Source organism: Antrostomus carolinensis, unplaced genomic scaffold, assembly GCF_000700745.2.
Source record: "Antrostomus carolinensis isolate BGI_N321 unplaced genomic scaffold, ASM70074v2 scaffold5919, whole genome shotgun sequence".
NCBI classification, from domain to species: domain Eukaryota; kingdom Metazoa; phylum Chordata; class Aves; order Caprimulgiformes; family Caprimulgidae; genus Antrostomus; species Antrostomus carolinensis.
In genome coordinates, this window is record NW_010336369.1 from 97847 (window position 1) to 114502 (window position 16656).

At 35.6% G+C, this 16656-nt stretch overlaps 1 protein-coding gene across 1 annotated transcript in view; it reads right to left on the bottom strand.

The window, feature by feature from the left end:
- BRIP1 (BRCA1 interacting DNA helicase 1) overlaps positions 1–15301 on the bottom strand; it is a 55059-nt gene extending 39758 nt beyond the window's left edge. The window contains exons 1-13 of the mRNA XM_029086694.1: positions 15209–15301; positions 14325–14436; positions 13642–13836; positions 13215–13342; positions 12250–12384; positions 5990–6283; positions 5291–5512; positions 4828–5027; positions 3624–3756; positions 2958–3109; positions 2263–2434; positions 2014–2151; positions 1432–1593 (exon numbers count right to left, since the gene is read on the bottom strand). Coding sequence (XP_028942527.1) covers positions 1432–1593; positions 2014–2151; positions 2263–2434; positions 2958–3109; positions 3624–3756; positions 4828–5027; positions 5291–5512; positions 5990–6283; positions 12250–12384; positions 13215–13342; positions 13642–13836; positions 14325–14436; positions 15209–15301 — 2136 coding nt within the window. The remainder of the gene's footprint in view (positions 1–1431; positions 1594–2013; positions 2152–2262; positions 2435–2957; positions 3110–3623; positions 3757–4827; positions 5028–5290; positions 5513–5989; positions 6284–12249; positions 12385–13214; positions 13343–13641; positions 13837–14324; positions 14437–15208) is intronic.
- Positions 15302–16656: the final 1355 nt, after the last annotated feature.

The window sequence follows — 16656 nt, forward strand, 5'->3', positions numbered from 1 at the left end:
AAAGTCTCTCTATGCTTTCCATTCAGATCACTATTCTCAAACATTGTCATAAATATTTGTCAGGACTGTATATATAAGATCAACTATCACACACTGTTCAACATTATACACTTTAGTAAAAGAATAATGATAGTGAAAACCAAAATATGCTCCCATTTCAATTCTTAAATATATTGAAGGCAAAATTTATTTTCAGATTGTTAATTCCCTATATAAATGCAGAGTTTTGTGATCCAGGTTAAATGAATTTACAGTCAGTAATCTGCTTTTTTCAGTGATTGTACGTTACCTGGTCTGATGTGGTCACCTAATGGTTACTGTCAGTAACTGCACTGATGACTGTACAGCTACAGACACTCAGTGAAGAACAAACCCTTGTTTGCAGCCTCTTCAGTTCAATAATAAAATTAACATGAAGGTTTTGTAAAAAATAAATCAGTTTTATTTCACTTTTTAAAATATTCTCTGTTAAGGAACCTTAGAGATGAGGGAAATTGTCTGAATGTTTATTTCCATTATGCTGGGTTTTTTCTTCATTTGATAAGATTTTTTAGGTTTTGTTTTTTTGAGAAGTTTTTCTTTTGTTTGTTGAGAGGTATTTTAAAAATCATAAAGGATGGTTTAAAATTTAAAAAGTCACACTCTTGCAAGCATTAGAAGAAAAATGGGCATGAATGACAGAATTATAATCCAGGTTTATATTCCTGTTCCTCAGAGGTGACCATAAATAGCAGTAAGAACTAATAGAGAAGAAATCAGAACTCCTGTGAGGTACAGATTAACCATAATTAGATATCTGTTGTCAGTGAAATTAGATATTACATAGTTGGAAATTGAGAAATTTGATTCCTTCAAGCTAATGCCAGTGAGCAATTCCCCCCAACTCAAGAAAAATACACTAGAATCTCCAAAGCAGTGAAATGGAACATGAAACAAGGAAAGCAGAAATTAACTGGATGAATACTGCATTCAAACAGCATACAAAGAACATGCAAAGGTATTCTTGCTGCTGAATCATACACACAAAGTTTCCTTTCACGATGTGTGCTTATATTGAGGAGGTTGTTTGGTTGCTTTGGGTTTTTTTTTTTTTTTAATTTCAAAATATTTAGTGAAACAATTTAAGAAAAAAATGCAGAATGCAGATCAATCTGGCTTTTTTTTGTAAAACTAAACAATTGTTCTCATTAACTGATACAGACACCTGTTGAAAACAAGTATGAACATGTTTTTTTCATTGAAACAAACTTGCATGCCAGCCAATATGACATCCAAAAAGTTACAATACAATATAACCACAATGTGTTATTACAATGCTTTTATTTTATAAACATTTATATATGCTGATGCATAAAGCAAAAGATTACACAGTTCATTTTCAAGTGGAGTGTATTTTTTTTAGAGGAAGAATATGAATTAAGACTTCCTTACCTTATAGGATGGCAAAAAGCACAAAATTCCTTGGCCGACAGTTTGACACACTGAAAGGAGAAGTGCTCCCACCTCATCTTGGAACTCAAAGGTCTCTGTATGCTGGAATGTGGCACACAACTTCCGACCACTAGGACCTGCTCCAATGGTGCCAACCCAAACCTGGTGTATTTCATATTAAAAAGTGAATTCTAAAATACGCGACACAAACTGTATTAAATTATATTAGACTAAATAATGAAATTTTAAGTGTGAAGCAAAATACCAAGATATTTCTAAACAAATTAATTCCAACACTTAAAAACAGAAGGAAAAGTGCAATAACTGATATAAAATGGCTATTATCAAAATAGCACGACTTCAACCTTTTCAGAGGAGTATGTGTCTAATAATTGCCCCTTTTTTCCTTTGAAAAGGTGCTTTGCAATTGCATTAATCCAAGCAATAATCCAACCCGTTCTATACCTTTCTTTTTACTTATGGAATGGGTCCATCATAATTTTTATTTGGAATTCATTATTTTCTTTTACAACAGCCAGCAACAAGGGGAGCAAGAGAGGGATCAACAATGCAAAAGTTTACCTGTGAGTTCCGAATAACGTGATTTGCCTCCAACTGAATAGAAAATTTCACACCAAGCTCTGAAGAAAATGAATCCATCGGAGAGAGCGTACCAGATGTCAGAACAATTGTTCTAACATCACTTAAGTCTGAAAAAGCCTAGGGTGGAGAAAGAAAGAATTTAGAAAATCAATACAACTACTTTAAGATCTTAAATGTATTTATTAGCACTCAAATTACTTAAGGCCTTCTGCTTCACACTCAGCTTACCACAGCAGGATTCAAGCACCAAAAATTAAGCATGTGGACCACAGTTTTCTGCCGCAAGTTCCTCTTGTGCTTGGGTCGTGTAAACAAGGCACTCGAATCTGAAACATCAAGTTGGTTTTCATTCATCCAAGCATAAGTTTGTTGTAAGGCAACTCTGTAGTCATCTGCATACCTATAGAGGGATATAGAAATAAAAACTACAATTAACAATCAAATTGGAAGTTCATACAAAGCAAAGACAGTGTTGGTACAATGCACTTACAATTTAAGTATAAAAATAATTTCAAACTTTCTGAAAAAACAGTTAAAAATTTAAAATAATATTTAAAATAAGGTTTGAATCAGATTTTTTTAGCAACTGCTGGTATTAATATTCAAGCTATCAAGACAGTCAAATGATAAGTGATATGTAGAAAAACAAAGCCCATGCATATTTAACTTGGCAGCATATCAGGAAAATTTACATCTAATCTTCAAATAAATTTCTTCAATATTTTAATTAATTTATGAATAAAAAACCATATTTGGTAGTATTTAAATTCTTCCCACATAAACAGATTTTCCAAAGCTTTCTGAAGTGTTCATTTTGCTAAGAAGCCAGACACCATAACCGAGGTGTTGCACAAATGAGTCATTTTGGCAAAGCAGCTGAATCAAACACAACCACACAGCTCAGGTTATCGATTTGCACTGACCTGCTCTTATCTTTAAAAAGACATAAAAGAACCATGAATAACCCTTTCAGCACAATCTGAGTGGCAGGGCTCACAACTGGTATCTCAATAAGTTCCTCTCTACCAAGCACTGATACTTTTTCTTCTTTTTCCAGGATAGCAGCAAGTTGTTTCTGTAAGAGGCAAACAAATTCCACATGAACAACATTCTAAGTATCTTCTCAAAACCAAAGCTAATACAGATACAAGATTATCAGCACGGAGTTTTCAAAGTTCACCTGAGATAATATAAAGTCAGACTGAAGACAGAACTAGAAAGGAAAGGTAACAACACTTTTAACATATTTGGCTTACACAGCAAGGAGGGATAAGCTTGAAAATATGGTAAATACATTTCAACAGGCAATAAAAATGCAGATGGATAGATCAGACAAAACTAGCAGTGACTCAATAGTTCAATTTAAATAACTGTACATGATCAGTTATATCCTTTAAAACATGGATTCTCCACGAATTTCAGTAGCTCAAGTGGATTACTCCTGGTTTTCATCAGGTATCATTTTCAGACAGCTTTTCACTACTGCAGTAAATTAAAAGATGCATTAGCATTTAACTTAGGTACATTTTAAGATGTTGAACATCATCAATATTATGTACTCTGGTACTCATTTATATAGCATATGTTACCTGTAAAATGGGAAAAGCAATATCAGTTATTCCCATTTTGTGCAAAATGGTGATCATTTCTTTTCCACTCCAAACCTTACAGGAAGTTTCATACCCTCTTTCTACTAGTTGACCAGAGCTCTCTCGTAACCAGCTGTAAAAAGAGAGAAATCAAAAATAATCTCAGCATTAACTTTAGATATTTGGAGATTTTTTGCAGGTACAAACCACATCAAATCTCAAAAATTGCAGACTTTGATGATGATGATAAATACTTTACTACATCTAAGCAGAGATATTCTGCTTTTCCTCATGCCAGTTTTTCCACTGTTGAACTAACTTCTATGGAACTGCTCTTGAAGTGAGAAAGAAATCTGTCCTTATACATTTATAGTTTATCATAATATAATAACAATAATCATCATATAAATACAATAAAGAAAAAGGATTAAAATATAATCTGCTCTTATAAAACATATCAGGCTCATTTAGGAAAGATTTCTGCTATACTTTTTAAAGCCACTTATTAGGACTCTAACTGATGCAAGTTAGTTTATTAGCCGTGTCAATTGCAGACTTTCTTGTTAAGAAAAAAATCTTGAGGCAGGAAATGAGTACTTTTGTATTTATACACAGTAAGGGAGAGGGGCAATCAATAGTGCTTATTTTAACCTACCTACAGGTATTTGTAACTCTGCTACAACTTGAAAATGAAGGAGAATTATAATTGTATGAACAATGCAAAAATGTGATAGGACTTTCTAAAAACCCGATCTCGACATGCAGATCATCTCATTTGTGGCAGAGCTAAAGATTTCTCTAACTGAATGTGTCCTTCATCATCCCTGCAGTATTCTCAAGACCTTCCCTCGGTCTAGAAAAGCAGGCAGGCTTCCTTGGTCTCGGGAAATGCCGAAGCTGTCTGTTTCATCAACCAGCAGGAGGCATCAGAAAGACAGCTGTCATTTCCACAACACTTCAAAATACAGAGCATGTGTACTTTTCAAAACAGAATTTCAGTGCTTCCCTTTGAGTAAGATGAGTATTTTTATAAAAAGATCAAAACCCTCTGGATTTTTCAAATGAATAAAAATCAGGCGACTGCACAGTTTGAAGCACACCTCTGCTGCAACATCGTATCAGTAAACTGCACCAGCAAAAGGAATCTAAATGTAATTTTTTAAAATACTAATTGATATAATGGAATTAGAAAGAGTTGCCTTACTTTGTCAAAGAGCAGCACACACCCCGTAAGGCCTCATGATCCTTCTGCCTGATGTTGTTATTGACCATGAAATCCAGCTCTTCTCGAGCAGCAATTAGTTGACTTTCTGTAACACCATAGCTCACAGACTCCCGAGCACAGTCCTCAATATTATGGGCTTCATCTAAAATGACTACTTGGCCTTTTAGGTTAATCTCCATCTAAAAAAGAAAATTATCATCTAGTAAAAACAGAGTGAAAGACATTAATGAGAAACAGCTAACAGGATCCTGTTAAAAAAGAGCATTTTGGTGGATGGAAGGAGAGGGGGGAAGAGAGAAAAAATTCTTTAGCCCAGTAGTTATTTTGTAGATAATATTTTGGATATAAATCAGATTTCATTTGACCATAACCACTGAACATTATGTTTCTAACTTCCCTTTAACTTCAGTAATTGCAATCTCTTTCTTATAAATATACTTACACTCTCCCGTATCTGCGGGTCTAGGAGATAATTATATGGACAAAATACAATATCTGCGCCCACCATGAGTTCTCTGGCTGCAAAATATGCACAGGCACGAAGCTTCTTTCCCAGGCTCACTAGATCTTCAATGTCCCAAGCCTGATACATCCCATGTGCAGACTGTAGGGCATGGTGTTCACTGAGTTTATGAACACCATGATAGTAAAGACAGGATTTACCCTGAAAGCAAATAAGCACAGATAGTTAGTGGGTTACAAAAAAATAACAAAAACTAAGTAAGCTGAAATCCTCCAAGATGTTACGTGCATTTGACATTATCTCCTGGAAGCATTTCTAACAGCTACGTTTTATGTCAGACAATTAAACACATCATATCAGAAAGAAAACAGGCTAATCCATGTACATAGACAAAGGACACATCTTTCTTCTTCATCTATAAAACCAAAGACATTTAAGTCTTACTAAGAACATTAACCTAACAGTCATAAATATTACTCCTATTATCATATATTTTTAAGGTACTGATACCACGTATCAACATTTTCTAACAATTAACATTTAATTTAAAATTACCAGAGGCTTTTAACCAACACAGTATAAAGAACTCAAACGTTACTCATTCCAACTGTTCAACTACTTTTCATTTTACTATGTTTAAATGAATGCTCATTTTTTTTTTGAAACAAAATTACTCACATGTTTTCCTTCCAGCAATTCTACACACATTTCGTTCCTGTTACTACCACTATTAGATACCACTGGATGAATACAGGTATAATCCCGGCTAGAAAGAATTGTCATGGGGACATTGGAATATGCTGTTCTCTTCAATTCTCTGGTAATCTGGGATATTTGCTTGTGTGTTCGTGTTCCAAAAAATATTTTGGGAATGAATGGTCGGTCTCCATTTTCTTTCTTCTTTGTGTTACTAGAATCTTTATTAGTTTCTTTTCCAGAAGAACAGGAACATTCAGTGCAAGGACCAGAAGACTGCAACCCAAAACAAAAAAAGATTAACAAAATCCCATGGTGAGATGAACTTGCTAAATCTGCTTATGGTCTATTTAGAAAATGCCCTCTAGGATAGTTGAAGACAGCTTGTTAAATCACCAGGCTGATCTATCAAACTGCAAAAAGTTGAAAAACATTAAAGCATACACACCATGTCCTTGTGCCTGAAAAGATTAACACACTTCTAGGAATCACTAGATACAACTTCATCATAACCCAATCGTAGAAAGAATTATTATTCCAGTGGAGGATTTACACATGTGAATAATGCAAATAAACTTCTTACATTTAAGCTTCAGCATAAGGAGACTCCTGTTACAGAACAAGAAGTATCCACCATCTTCAATTAAGAAAACCTTGGGACCAGACTCCCAAATTAAAATACTGAGAACATTTTTCTTTAAAGCAAGGAGAAGAATTCTGTTTGCAGATAAAATAGACTCCATGATATACTCTCCACTAGCAACATGTTTGCCATGGCATTATGTCAAAGGCCATCTAGTAACTACAAGCACAAAGACACATAAGGAATAATTCCAAACAGAACTTAATCCTGTAAAATATTTGTTAAAAGCTATTTTCCTTCCTGAAAAGCACCATCTTTCACAATATAAATACCGGAACAACTGTTATGAAATTATAATAATTAGTGTGAAGAACAGATAGAAAACAAATAACTCATGAGTAACCATGTCCACACACACCTCCCTTAAAAAATAATGAATTCTAGTGTAAAAGAGTTTGTATTTGGGTGACAGTGCAAGTAACAACATGCAGTTGTCCACTCAAATACTCCTCCCTCCCCTTTTAATTGTAATCAGTAAGATTACCCATTATAAACAATCACTAAGTCATGCTGTGTGTTACACCACAATTCTGGGGATCAAGCTGTCTTTTAGCCTCCACCCTGAGGAAAAGCAAGTTCACGTTACCCTCAGTCCCACTCAGCCTTGTCCGCCATTAAATATTACAAGACATGATAGAATGGAGGTAAATGTAACCCCGCTGGAGCTGTCACTCACAGGGATAAAAGGTTCACTGATGTGCCAAATCAACAGGCCCTGGAAGCAGATAAAGTTACAGCCATGCTGGAATTGTTACATTCCCCTCTCAGGTTGCCAGTAACGGCAGGTTTCATTACGGTGTGCTGCCACACTAAATAGCCAGTTCCAAATATCCTGCCTTCTATATTGGATAATTACTTATTCACTGAAAGGATAAAAAGAAGAGTTATGAATGGGGCTCTTGTCAACAGCCAAGCAGGAAACAGCTGACATATGGTATATGTTACATACGTGGCAATGCTGGGTTTGTACTCACGCAGAACACAGCGATGCAAATTGTACCTTGGCATTTCTATCATCTATATTCTATTTGGCTCTTTGAAATAATGAAAAACACATTACCGTGTTAACAATTAATAGAACAGAAGCAGTTTACTGACTGTGTAGGGCCTTTAAGAATACATTTATCTTTTCATGTTAATTCAAGGCAGATTGTGTTTTCAGAGGCAAAAAGAATATACAGAATTCCAAGACACCGTATCATCAGTACTTCACTGCTCGTGTCAAGCCTCACGTGTGGCTTGCCAAATAAAAGTAATAGAAAAATATTAGGACCAGTCAGGCAGCTATTTTGCAAAAGTTGCTCTAACAATAGGAAAATGCACTTCAAATAGATATGTAAACATGAACAGAAAGGCTCTCCTATGATGGGTTTGAAGAAACACCTCACAGATCTATTTATTTTCATTAAAAAAAATATTAATAGAGTGTTCTTTTGTGTAAGGCTTATAAATTATTTTACAGGTGGCCTTAAAAGATTTTCTTAAAAGGTTTTAAATTGGTATAACACTGGCTTTAAGAAACAATTAACCCAGTATTCCAGTTTTAAAATGTTACCTTTAACTTTGAAAAAAGTTATTGTTTTTTTTTAAAATCAACATTGAGAGAGTTGTAAACTCAGCCTGATGTTATAGTAACTAGTAAGAGAGTAAAACTGCCTGCAGTAGTCATAACTCTTTTGAGAGACACAGACACCATTAGCACAAATACATAAATAAATAAAACATTTTTAGAATGTTCTTTATAATGAAGAGAAACTTTATGAAAATGGTTAAAACAGTTTAAAAGTTGAGTTCTTCATGTTATTTGTACATTATTCAAGGGTATCAACTTGCACTTGAATTCCTTGTTACCCTTTAGAAAATGGTTTGAAAATCTTTAAATTTTATTAAAACCAAACTGCTTTAATTCTATATTTCTATAAAAAGACCTTAAAGTTGATATCCCATAGCAAAATATGGGATGGTATTAATCTCCCATTACTACAGCAAAAGGAAAGAGAACACTTGCCAGCTGAACAGAGTGGTAACTCCAGTATGGCAGCTCCCATAGCAGTGCTGCCTCAAAGTACAAATTTTTAGACTCATAATGCAGAGATACTGGTTAAACTACAATAACATTAGAAAATGTTTCAATTTATTTATTAAAGAATTGGGGGGGAGGCCGAATAGAAGTATTAAGACCACAGAAAACTATTTCATAATACCCTCTGGCTTCAGAACTAAACCTGTTTTCAGCTGTTTGAATCTGGGACAGAGATTTTCATTTGGGAGAGAGGTTAAAAAAAAAAAGAAAGATATCTTTCTACTTTCTGTAGTATTTAATCAGAAACATCCAGTAACAGCTGCTGTTAGAGATCAGATACCAGACTATATGGACCTTAGGCTAATCCAGCTTGTTTTTACTTCTGTCAGGAGGCAGATAAAACAGCGTATCACATCAATATTTATATGGCAAAAACGTGGAAGTCCGATTAAGAAAAAAATAATCAAGTTCACCAACCTGTCCTACGTGTAAAATGGAGCTAAACAAACACCGAGGCTATGATCTTTGAAACACAAAGAGATAAGAGTTGTTCTTCATATCTTCATCTACCTTTTCCAGTTACAAAGCCATCTAAATGATACAGCAGTGAATACCTCTTGTGTGAAGTATCACACAAGCACAATCTAGTGAGATATCAGCAGTGACATTACCAGGGCTTTTCAACAATTCCTTTAGAAGCTCTCAAAAAGCACAGTATTCTGCTGCTGCCGCAGCCTCTTGATTAAAGTACACAAAGCAGCTGTTTATCCTCTCACAGTAACCAGCAGGTGAACCCAGTTCAATATTTATCACAGGCTTTCACAGATCACTGCTAACCAAGCAAACGTTTTAATTAAGCTGGAACTTGCTTCAAAGAGCTCATTCAAAATGTCAATCAGCAGGAAAAAAAATCAGATACGGTGTCAGGTGAGAGCGTGTAATACAAATCCACAACTTTCTTCATCCCATCGTGGTAAATTAGCCTATTCTGGAGTCCAGACCCTGATTGTAACAGGCTGCCAGTCTCCTGGAATGTGTAACAGAAGTCACCCAAACTCCATTGTGAAGGTTGTAAGCAATATGTTAAACTGCAATGGGCTAGCACATTAAGACAGATTCTTTTCACAGCTGTTTTTTGATACCCCAAGTGTTTGTTACACTACTCTCCATTTACTGTTTACTTTCTTTACCAAGTATAAATGGGGATTCCTTAACCCAGCTGCCCCAGTTTCTCAGACCGTATGCTTTGACAGAAGTAATCAAGAAAGTACTGTAAGGCTATAGTTTAAACTCACACCAGAACTGCTCTCTCTCACAAGAATTAACAGCAGGAGGACAGAAATGGATTCCCAGGCTCTGGGATGAAAGCAGCTAAGAACAGGCAGTCACCTCGGGCAGAAGATCCTCACCCACTGATCTACAGGTGTTCCTCTGATGCAGCAACGCTGGGCAGCACCTCTCATACAACAACCAACCCATTCTCTCTCTCTCAGGCTATAAAAAGGACTTGACAGGAAACTAAATTCGCTTTAAGTACAGGATTGACTAGAGTAAAACACAAGTTATACAAAGGCAGGGTTACCTCACTGATTAAGAAAATACTTTTGATGATTATTGTATCATCAGTCCATTATGATTAAGTGTTGAACATAATCTCAGCTGACTTTATTTCATAAGCTTCACTAGAAAAGCATTTCTATACCTAACAGCCTATGCTGTGATGCTCTCCTCTCTGAAACTTAATGCAGAACTACTAATGATAAATAAGGCCTTACTTTCTGCAATTGCTTCTTGACACCAGACAAGTTCTCAGTCTGGAAAAGAATACCTTATTCTGTCATTCTTAAAAATAAACTTTTTTTACAAAGAAATAAACACTCCATTCATTCTTAAAAAGACACTTTAACAGAAATAAATACTTGTATTTCTTCTTAGGTTACTTCTTTCTAAAGAAGTAGTAGAGTGTTTAAACTTTGAACAGCATACTGTACTGTCTATCTGCAAAACCAGACCCCTGGATAGCACATGACAACACACTCATGTACAGCTCAACTACTGTAACAGGAAAAAAAAAATGAAGTTTTCTCAGAAAAATCATACTGCAATTCAATATTTTATTATTTAGCAGTTAGTTGATCTATAATAAAAGTTTTCAGTTTTCTTCAATACATGAAATTTCTAGAAGTTGTAAATCACATTTTTCAGATACCCACATTAAAGTGCCAAAGCAAACCTGATAATCAAGGAAGGAAGAAAAGTCTTTTTATTTGAGAATCAACAGCACACTCTGCTGGCCTTTGTATTTCAAACTACCAATTGAAGTTCAGTGGTGCAAAGCACTTCAAATCTTACTCAAAAAAAAAAATCTATGGAGATTTCCAAAACTAATAAAAGTTATTTTGCATCAAATGTCCTAGAACACAGATTCACTTTTGCCAAGTAATATCAAAGCTTTTGGCTCCTTTTGTGTTTAAAAAATAACCCAAAAGCGTAGTACACTGGGAAACAGCTCTTGAAGTTAAAACATACACCGATTAAAACAGAAGCTAATTTGGGATACACACAGAGCTAAATGCTGTTGGAAGAGGTGGAAAGAGAATTAAACTGCTTGTTGAAACCAAGCACATTCCCAAACATGGATATAAAACCTTGTACTTCGAAGCAGAGTTACCTACAGATGGGTATTACCATAAAACACCACCTAAAAAATAGTGGAAAGGGAAAATGTTCTTTGCCTTTTGAAAGAAGAAAGTAGATTTCTGTACTGAAGAAAGAAAGAAAGGTCAGACCTCGCTCCTTTCTTATATTTGTCTCAAACACACAATTTCATGATTTCATGGTGTTCTGCTATATTTTAATATTGACATAAACCATTCTGTCACAGCCTTTGCTCAGCATTCATGGGAACAACATCACTAATGTAATTTCACATCTGACATTCCTGTCTCTACTGCCTCAGATTTGTTCTTCGACTGGTTTTGCTTCAACAAAAACTTTCATGTAAAATCAGGAAGATTCAAACACCAAGAAATGCAGAAAGAGCCTAGCAGAAAGCTGCAGAAGCAGCTGCATGTTTGTATCTACATTTCTTACGTGATACTTCTGTGGTAATTAAAAAACAAAACAAAACAAAACAAAGGACAGTAACAAACAGGATTTTTCTTCTTAATCATGTGCAGTATTTATTACTCATTTTTTGTTATAATATATCATAATGATCAGCTCCAACTTTCTCCTTACTCCTTTTTTAAGGCATAAAAGGCACACATGTTAATACTAAACGCTGTCTTTCATTTACTACATATGCCCCAAAACAACGAATGGCAAATTGAACAAAATCTACAAACTCTGATGTCAACTTCCATGGTCCCAGGTTCAAGTTCTTCTGTAATGTCATAAATCTACATAAATTGGAATAGAACACACAGGTTTATATCTGCTGCACAACTGCTGTCACATGTTGAACATTTACAGGCTGAATTGCTGGGCCAGATTCTCTTTACATAAAATATATATTTTTTAAAATTGCTCTTGAACTAACAGTCCTGATGTAAAAGATATTACTACATTACTCACTGTTTTGGGAGAAAAAGTAGTGGTTTTCACACTTTTTTCCGAGTGAACAATCAGCTCTCCATTTTTTCTCTGATTATAAACTTCTAAAGCATCAATAAACTGCACTCCTTTTGCAAAACAATGACGTTTTCTGACCTGCTGGGGAAAAAGTACCACGTTCAAATAGGCTGGACAGAACTATGTGCTTACACTGGCAGTCAGAGATTTTGTGTCGACTGTTTTGCACTGTATCTGTTTCTGTAAACACACTGCATCACCAATATTCATTAACAGTGGCCAAGTCTAAGCCACACAAAAGTCATTTGGGAAAAAGCTATGAAGTTTTAATTACAAAATTCAGTAACACCACCACCAAAAATTATTGCCAATCTTTTCTTTAATTTCCCACTGTTCCAAAACTGACAGAAATTTAAATACTATATAGATAAAAGCAGAAAATTTCCATAACTAAACCAAAAAATACATTCCAGCCATATTGATCTAAAAAACTTCAACAAAAGTAATACTCTAAATACTCTAAAAGTATTACTCAAACAAAAGCAATACTCTAAAGCAATGCAAAAGCTATTTACTGTGCACATCTGAATACAAGTGCAATGTTGTGGGATATTGACATTGCACTCCACATATTTTAGACCAGAGATAACTACATTTGACAGGATATAAAACAGAATCTCATACTTGGACTTAATATTACAGATCAACTGGGGATAAATATATTTTGGGGATATTAGGTGTTTAAATATGCAAGATGTAATTTAGGACATGGTGTTACGAGCAATTTAGTGCAACAATGGACTCCTTTGTAACAAGTAACAATAAAAATGCACAAAAACCTGCCAATCTAAATTATGCCTGTGACATGACTCAGCTATTCTCTGCCCCTTCTCTGAAATGTTGATTGGTATCTGACAGCTTTATTGAGCTACACTTGGATTATTTTCCTGCCAATAAACTTTGCTCACCTGCTGCTCAGTTTCTAAACGACGAATCCTTTTTCTGTCTACTTGAAAATCATCATTCTCACCGTCACACAGAGATAACCTCTTTTTGGCAGACAATTTCGAAGCTAGCGTTTCATTTTCCTTACATTCTGTAACTAAAAATAAAATAAAATAAAATGGTATGTCCACTACTAGGAATGCATTAATAAGGGCAACATTTTAAAAATAGAATTGACTATAAATACACTTGATGTAGGAAATAGTATTAGACATTTCTAGACACATTAACCACCATTCTCATACAGATTTCCATGCAGGGCAGAATCACTTTGTACTCTGCTATTATGATGACAAAAAAAGTCTCTGACCTGAAAGCAAAAAAATTGACATCACTGGCTATGGATTTCGCTTCCAGAACAGATTTTTAGCTGCCTGCATATGAAGTTACCTGTGTTTTTTAGCGGGCTTCCAGGTTGTATGGAACTTCCTGTTTCATTATCATTAAAAGAAGCAGCAGCACCATGATTCACACTTGTTGCAGCCTCGTCACTCTTCAATTGGGAATGACACATGCAGTGACACGCTGGTGAGGGCTCTGGCTTTCTGTCTTCCTGTTCACCAGATGATGGAAGCAGCAGTTTCTCTAAAGGACACAGTCATTTGTCTTCCATTAAAAACTACTCAAGACTATAGTCACGAGAACTTGCCTTTCAGAACAATTAAGTTTTAACAATGAAAGCTTTAGTTCAGGTACCAGTTATAAACCTTATGTCTATATAAAGTCTGAACAAGTTATCATCATTAGAACTGCAGTGCAAAGAACTGTAACAACTTGGAGAAATGAAAAATATCCATCTTTTAAAATTTAATCTGGATAATTACAATCCACAATTATTTTCCTTCCAGGTTCCAACTCCCATATAATTCTTTTATAATAGTAGATAGCTAAATCCAGCTTAGTATTACTGGCCATTACAGTTTTTTGTTGCCAAAAAGGCAATTTCTATAATGGTGGACAAAGAGCTGGTGAGATTCCTGAAGCCAAGTGTTTCAGGGCTGATAAACAACAATAATTCATTCTAATATCTTTTGGTATGAAATACTGGGCAAACAGACACTAGGACAACTTACCATACAGAGACTGCTGCCATGATAATGCAGAACAAAGCAACGCCAAGCTTTTGCCACTTCCTGTAGGGCTCTCCAACAAACAGTGTTGCCTATTATTTAAGCCCTTAACAATCTTTAAGGAGAATAACAAGAACAAAATCAGAATTAACAGAAAAAGAAAACCCAAAGAGGATGTCTTTAGCTAAGCTAGAAATAACTTCTAAAAAATAGAGCAGGACACCTGCTGTCTTGTAAAAAAAGACCCCCCAAAACCAAAAAAGCCCCCCAAAACCATGTCCCAGATCACCTTTAATAATAACAACAGGTCAACAAGCCTTAGCAGTATTTCTCTCAAGAGGAATTAGCAATGCTCAGAGGTTCACTTCTGGGGGTTGTAAAATATATACCTGCTAACAGGAACACCTGATAGGGCTAGCTTGCTTCCTTTAGTCTTACAGAACTGAAACACTGAAAACACGTTAGACAACCAGTTGTCCCACAGAAAAGAAAATGTTTTAAAATGGTTAAAACTGTTTAAATGTAAAGTGTAGTAATTAACTTTTAAACACTCTCCCAAAAAGTGAAAACTTACTGAAATATTACATTCTGTTTAAGACAGCTGTTTTATTAAATCATTCTCTTCTTATATAATTGCAAAATTATATAAAATCTCTGTGACAGGATATATAGTTAAATATTCATACGTATTACACAATATGTAACTTGTTTTTTAGCACAAATGTTCACAAACCCAAAATGTACTTGAGCATTCCCCAGCCACAGGCCAGATATCATTGTGCAGCACAGAGAACATGAGCAACGTTACAACTGACGTTCTCAAGATAACGGAGGCTCTGAAAACATAAGCTGTTAGTTTAGCAAATGTTAATAGAAATTCTACTTACAGCATTCATCATGGCAAGTTGGGAAGGGTAAGCCTTGCAAGGGAATATGATCTTCACACCCCCAATAGTATATTCTGATGTGTCAGAAGACATTGCCACTTTCTCCTCCCGTTTACTTCAGGTTTAGAACTGCAATAAAAAAACAGTATTAACAAGTCAACACTAACAACCAGGCAAAGCCTGAAAAAACACATGGCACCAAAGGAAAACAAGCAGAAACTGCTCACCTGATAAGGGGCTCAGCGGCTCAGGATATTACCAGAACTGGGATATCAGAATTTTTGCTACACACCCTCAGTTCAGACTCAGTCCTTGTTACAAATAAAAGCAAGTTAGCACCGTCTGATCAGTAACATCAGCAATTTAAATACAAGTAAGAATGAACTGCACACATCATTTCAGATTCTATTTCTCAGACTGAATATTGTTGGGATAAGAACCCAAATCCTTGAGGGAAAAAGTGTTTTAGGATATTTAATAAATAATTAGACAGTTTATCAATTCTGCAGGTCCATTAGATTGAACTTGAAGATATGGCAAACTACAAAGATACAGCTGACAACAGCAGCTTGTACTGTTTATTTTATAGTAAGGAGGAAAAAAAAAACCAAATAAATATTGATTTTAGAAATGAGATGTTTTAAACCAACATTTTTCTTCCCGTAGTAACACAGTAATTATTTGGGGAAGATGAAGTGTCCTTCACTTTACTATTCTGTGAGTATTAACTTGTATTTCTCTCACTTTGGATAATAAAAGGAAAGCTTCTCCATTATGCTAAAATACTGACATTATTGCATTAAAATACTGAACGAGGCAGAGATGCCTTTAAAAAATGACATTTTTTAAACGTCATAGAATTTTCTTTCTTGCAGATTTTCAGCATCTCCAAAATGAAAGAGCAACTTTAAATGGACAGATTCCCTGTGATAAATTAACTCACTAACCTGTGTCCTCATCTGACTTATCTGAGTAAAGATATACATCAAAAAAACCACCACTGTATGGCATGATTCAGCTCCATCATCAACTTTTTCAACAGGAAAAAGAAATCCTAGCAAAAAGAGATTGCTGACGTGAGTTTCCATCCAACCCCTCCTTCCAAAAACGGACCCGCACCCCATTAAAAGGCTTTTCCCCAGCACATCCAGGGGAGGTTCGCTCCAACGAGCCCTACTTCGAACTGAGCTTTGCCCCAGAAAAAAGCATAGAATCACAGAATGATAGAATGGTTTGGATTGGAAGGGACCTTAAAGATCATCTAGTGGTCTTTAAGGGTGGGGGGGGAAGGATTCAACACCAAAGGGGCAGGAGGTGGTAATGGTCCGGGGCATCAGGAGCGCGGAGGGACCCTCCGCCCCGCTCCGCCCGGGCAGACGAGGCCGCATCCCAGGGAAACCCCGGCGCCACCTTGGCGCTGCTCCAGCTCTGGGGTGAATTTTCCTGCC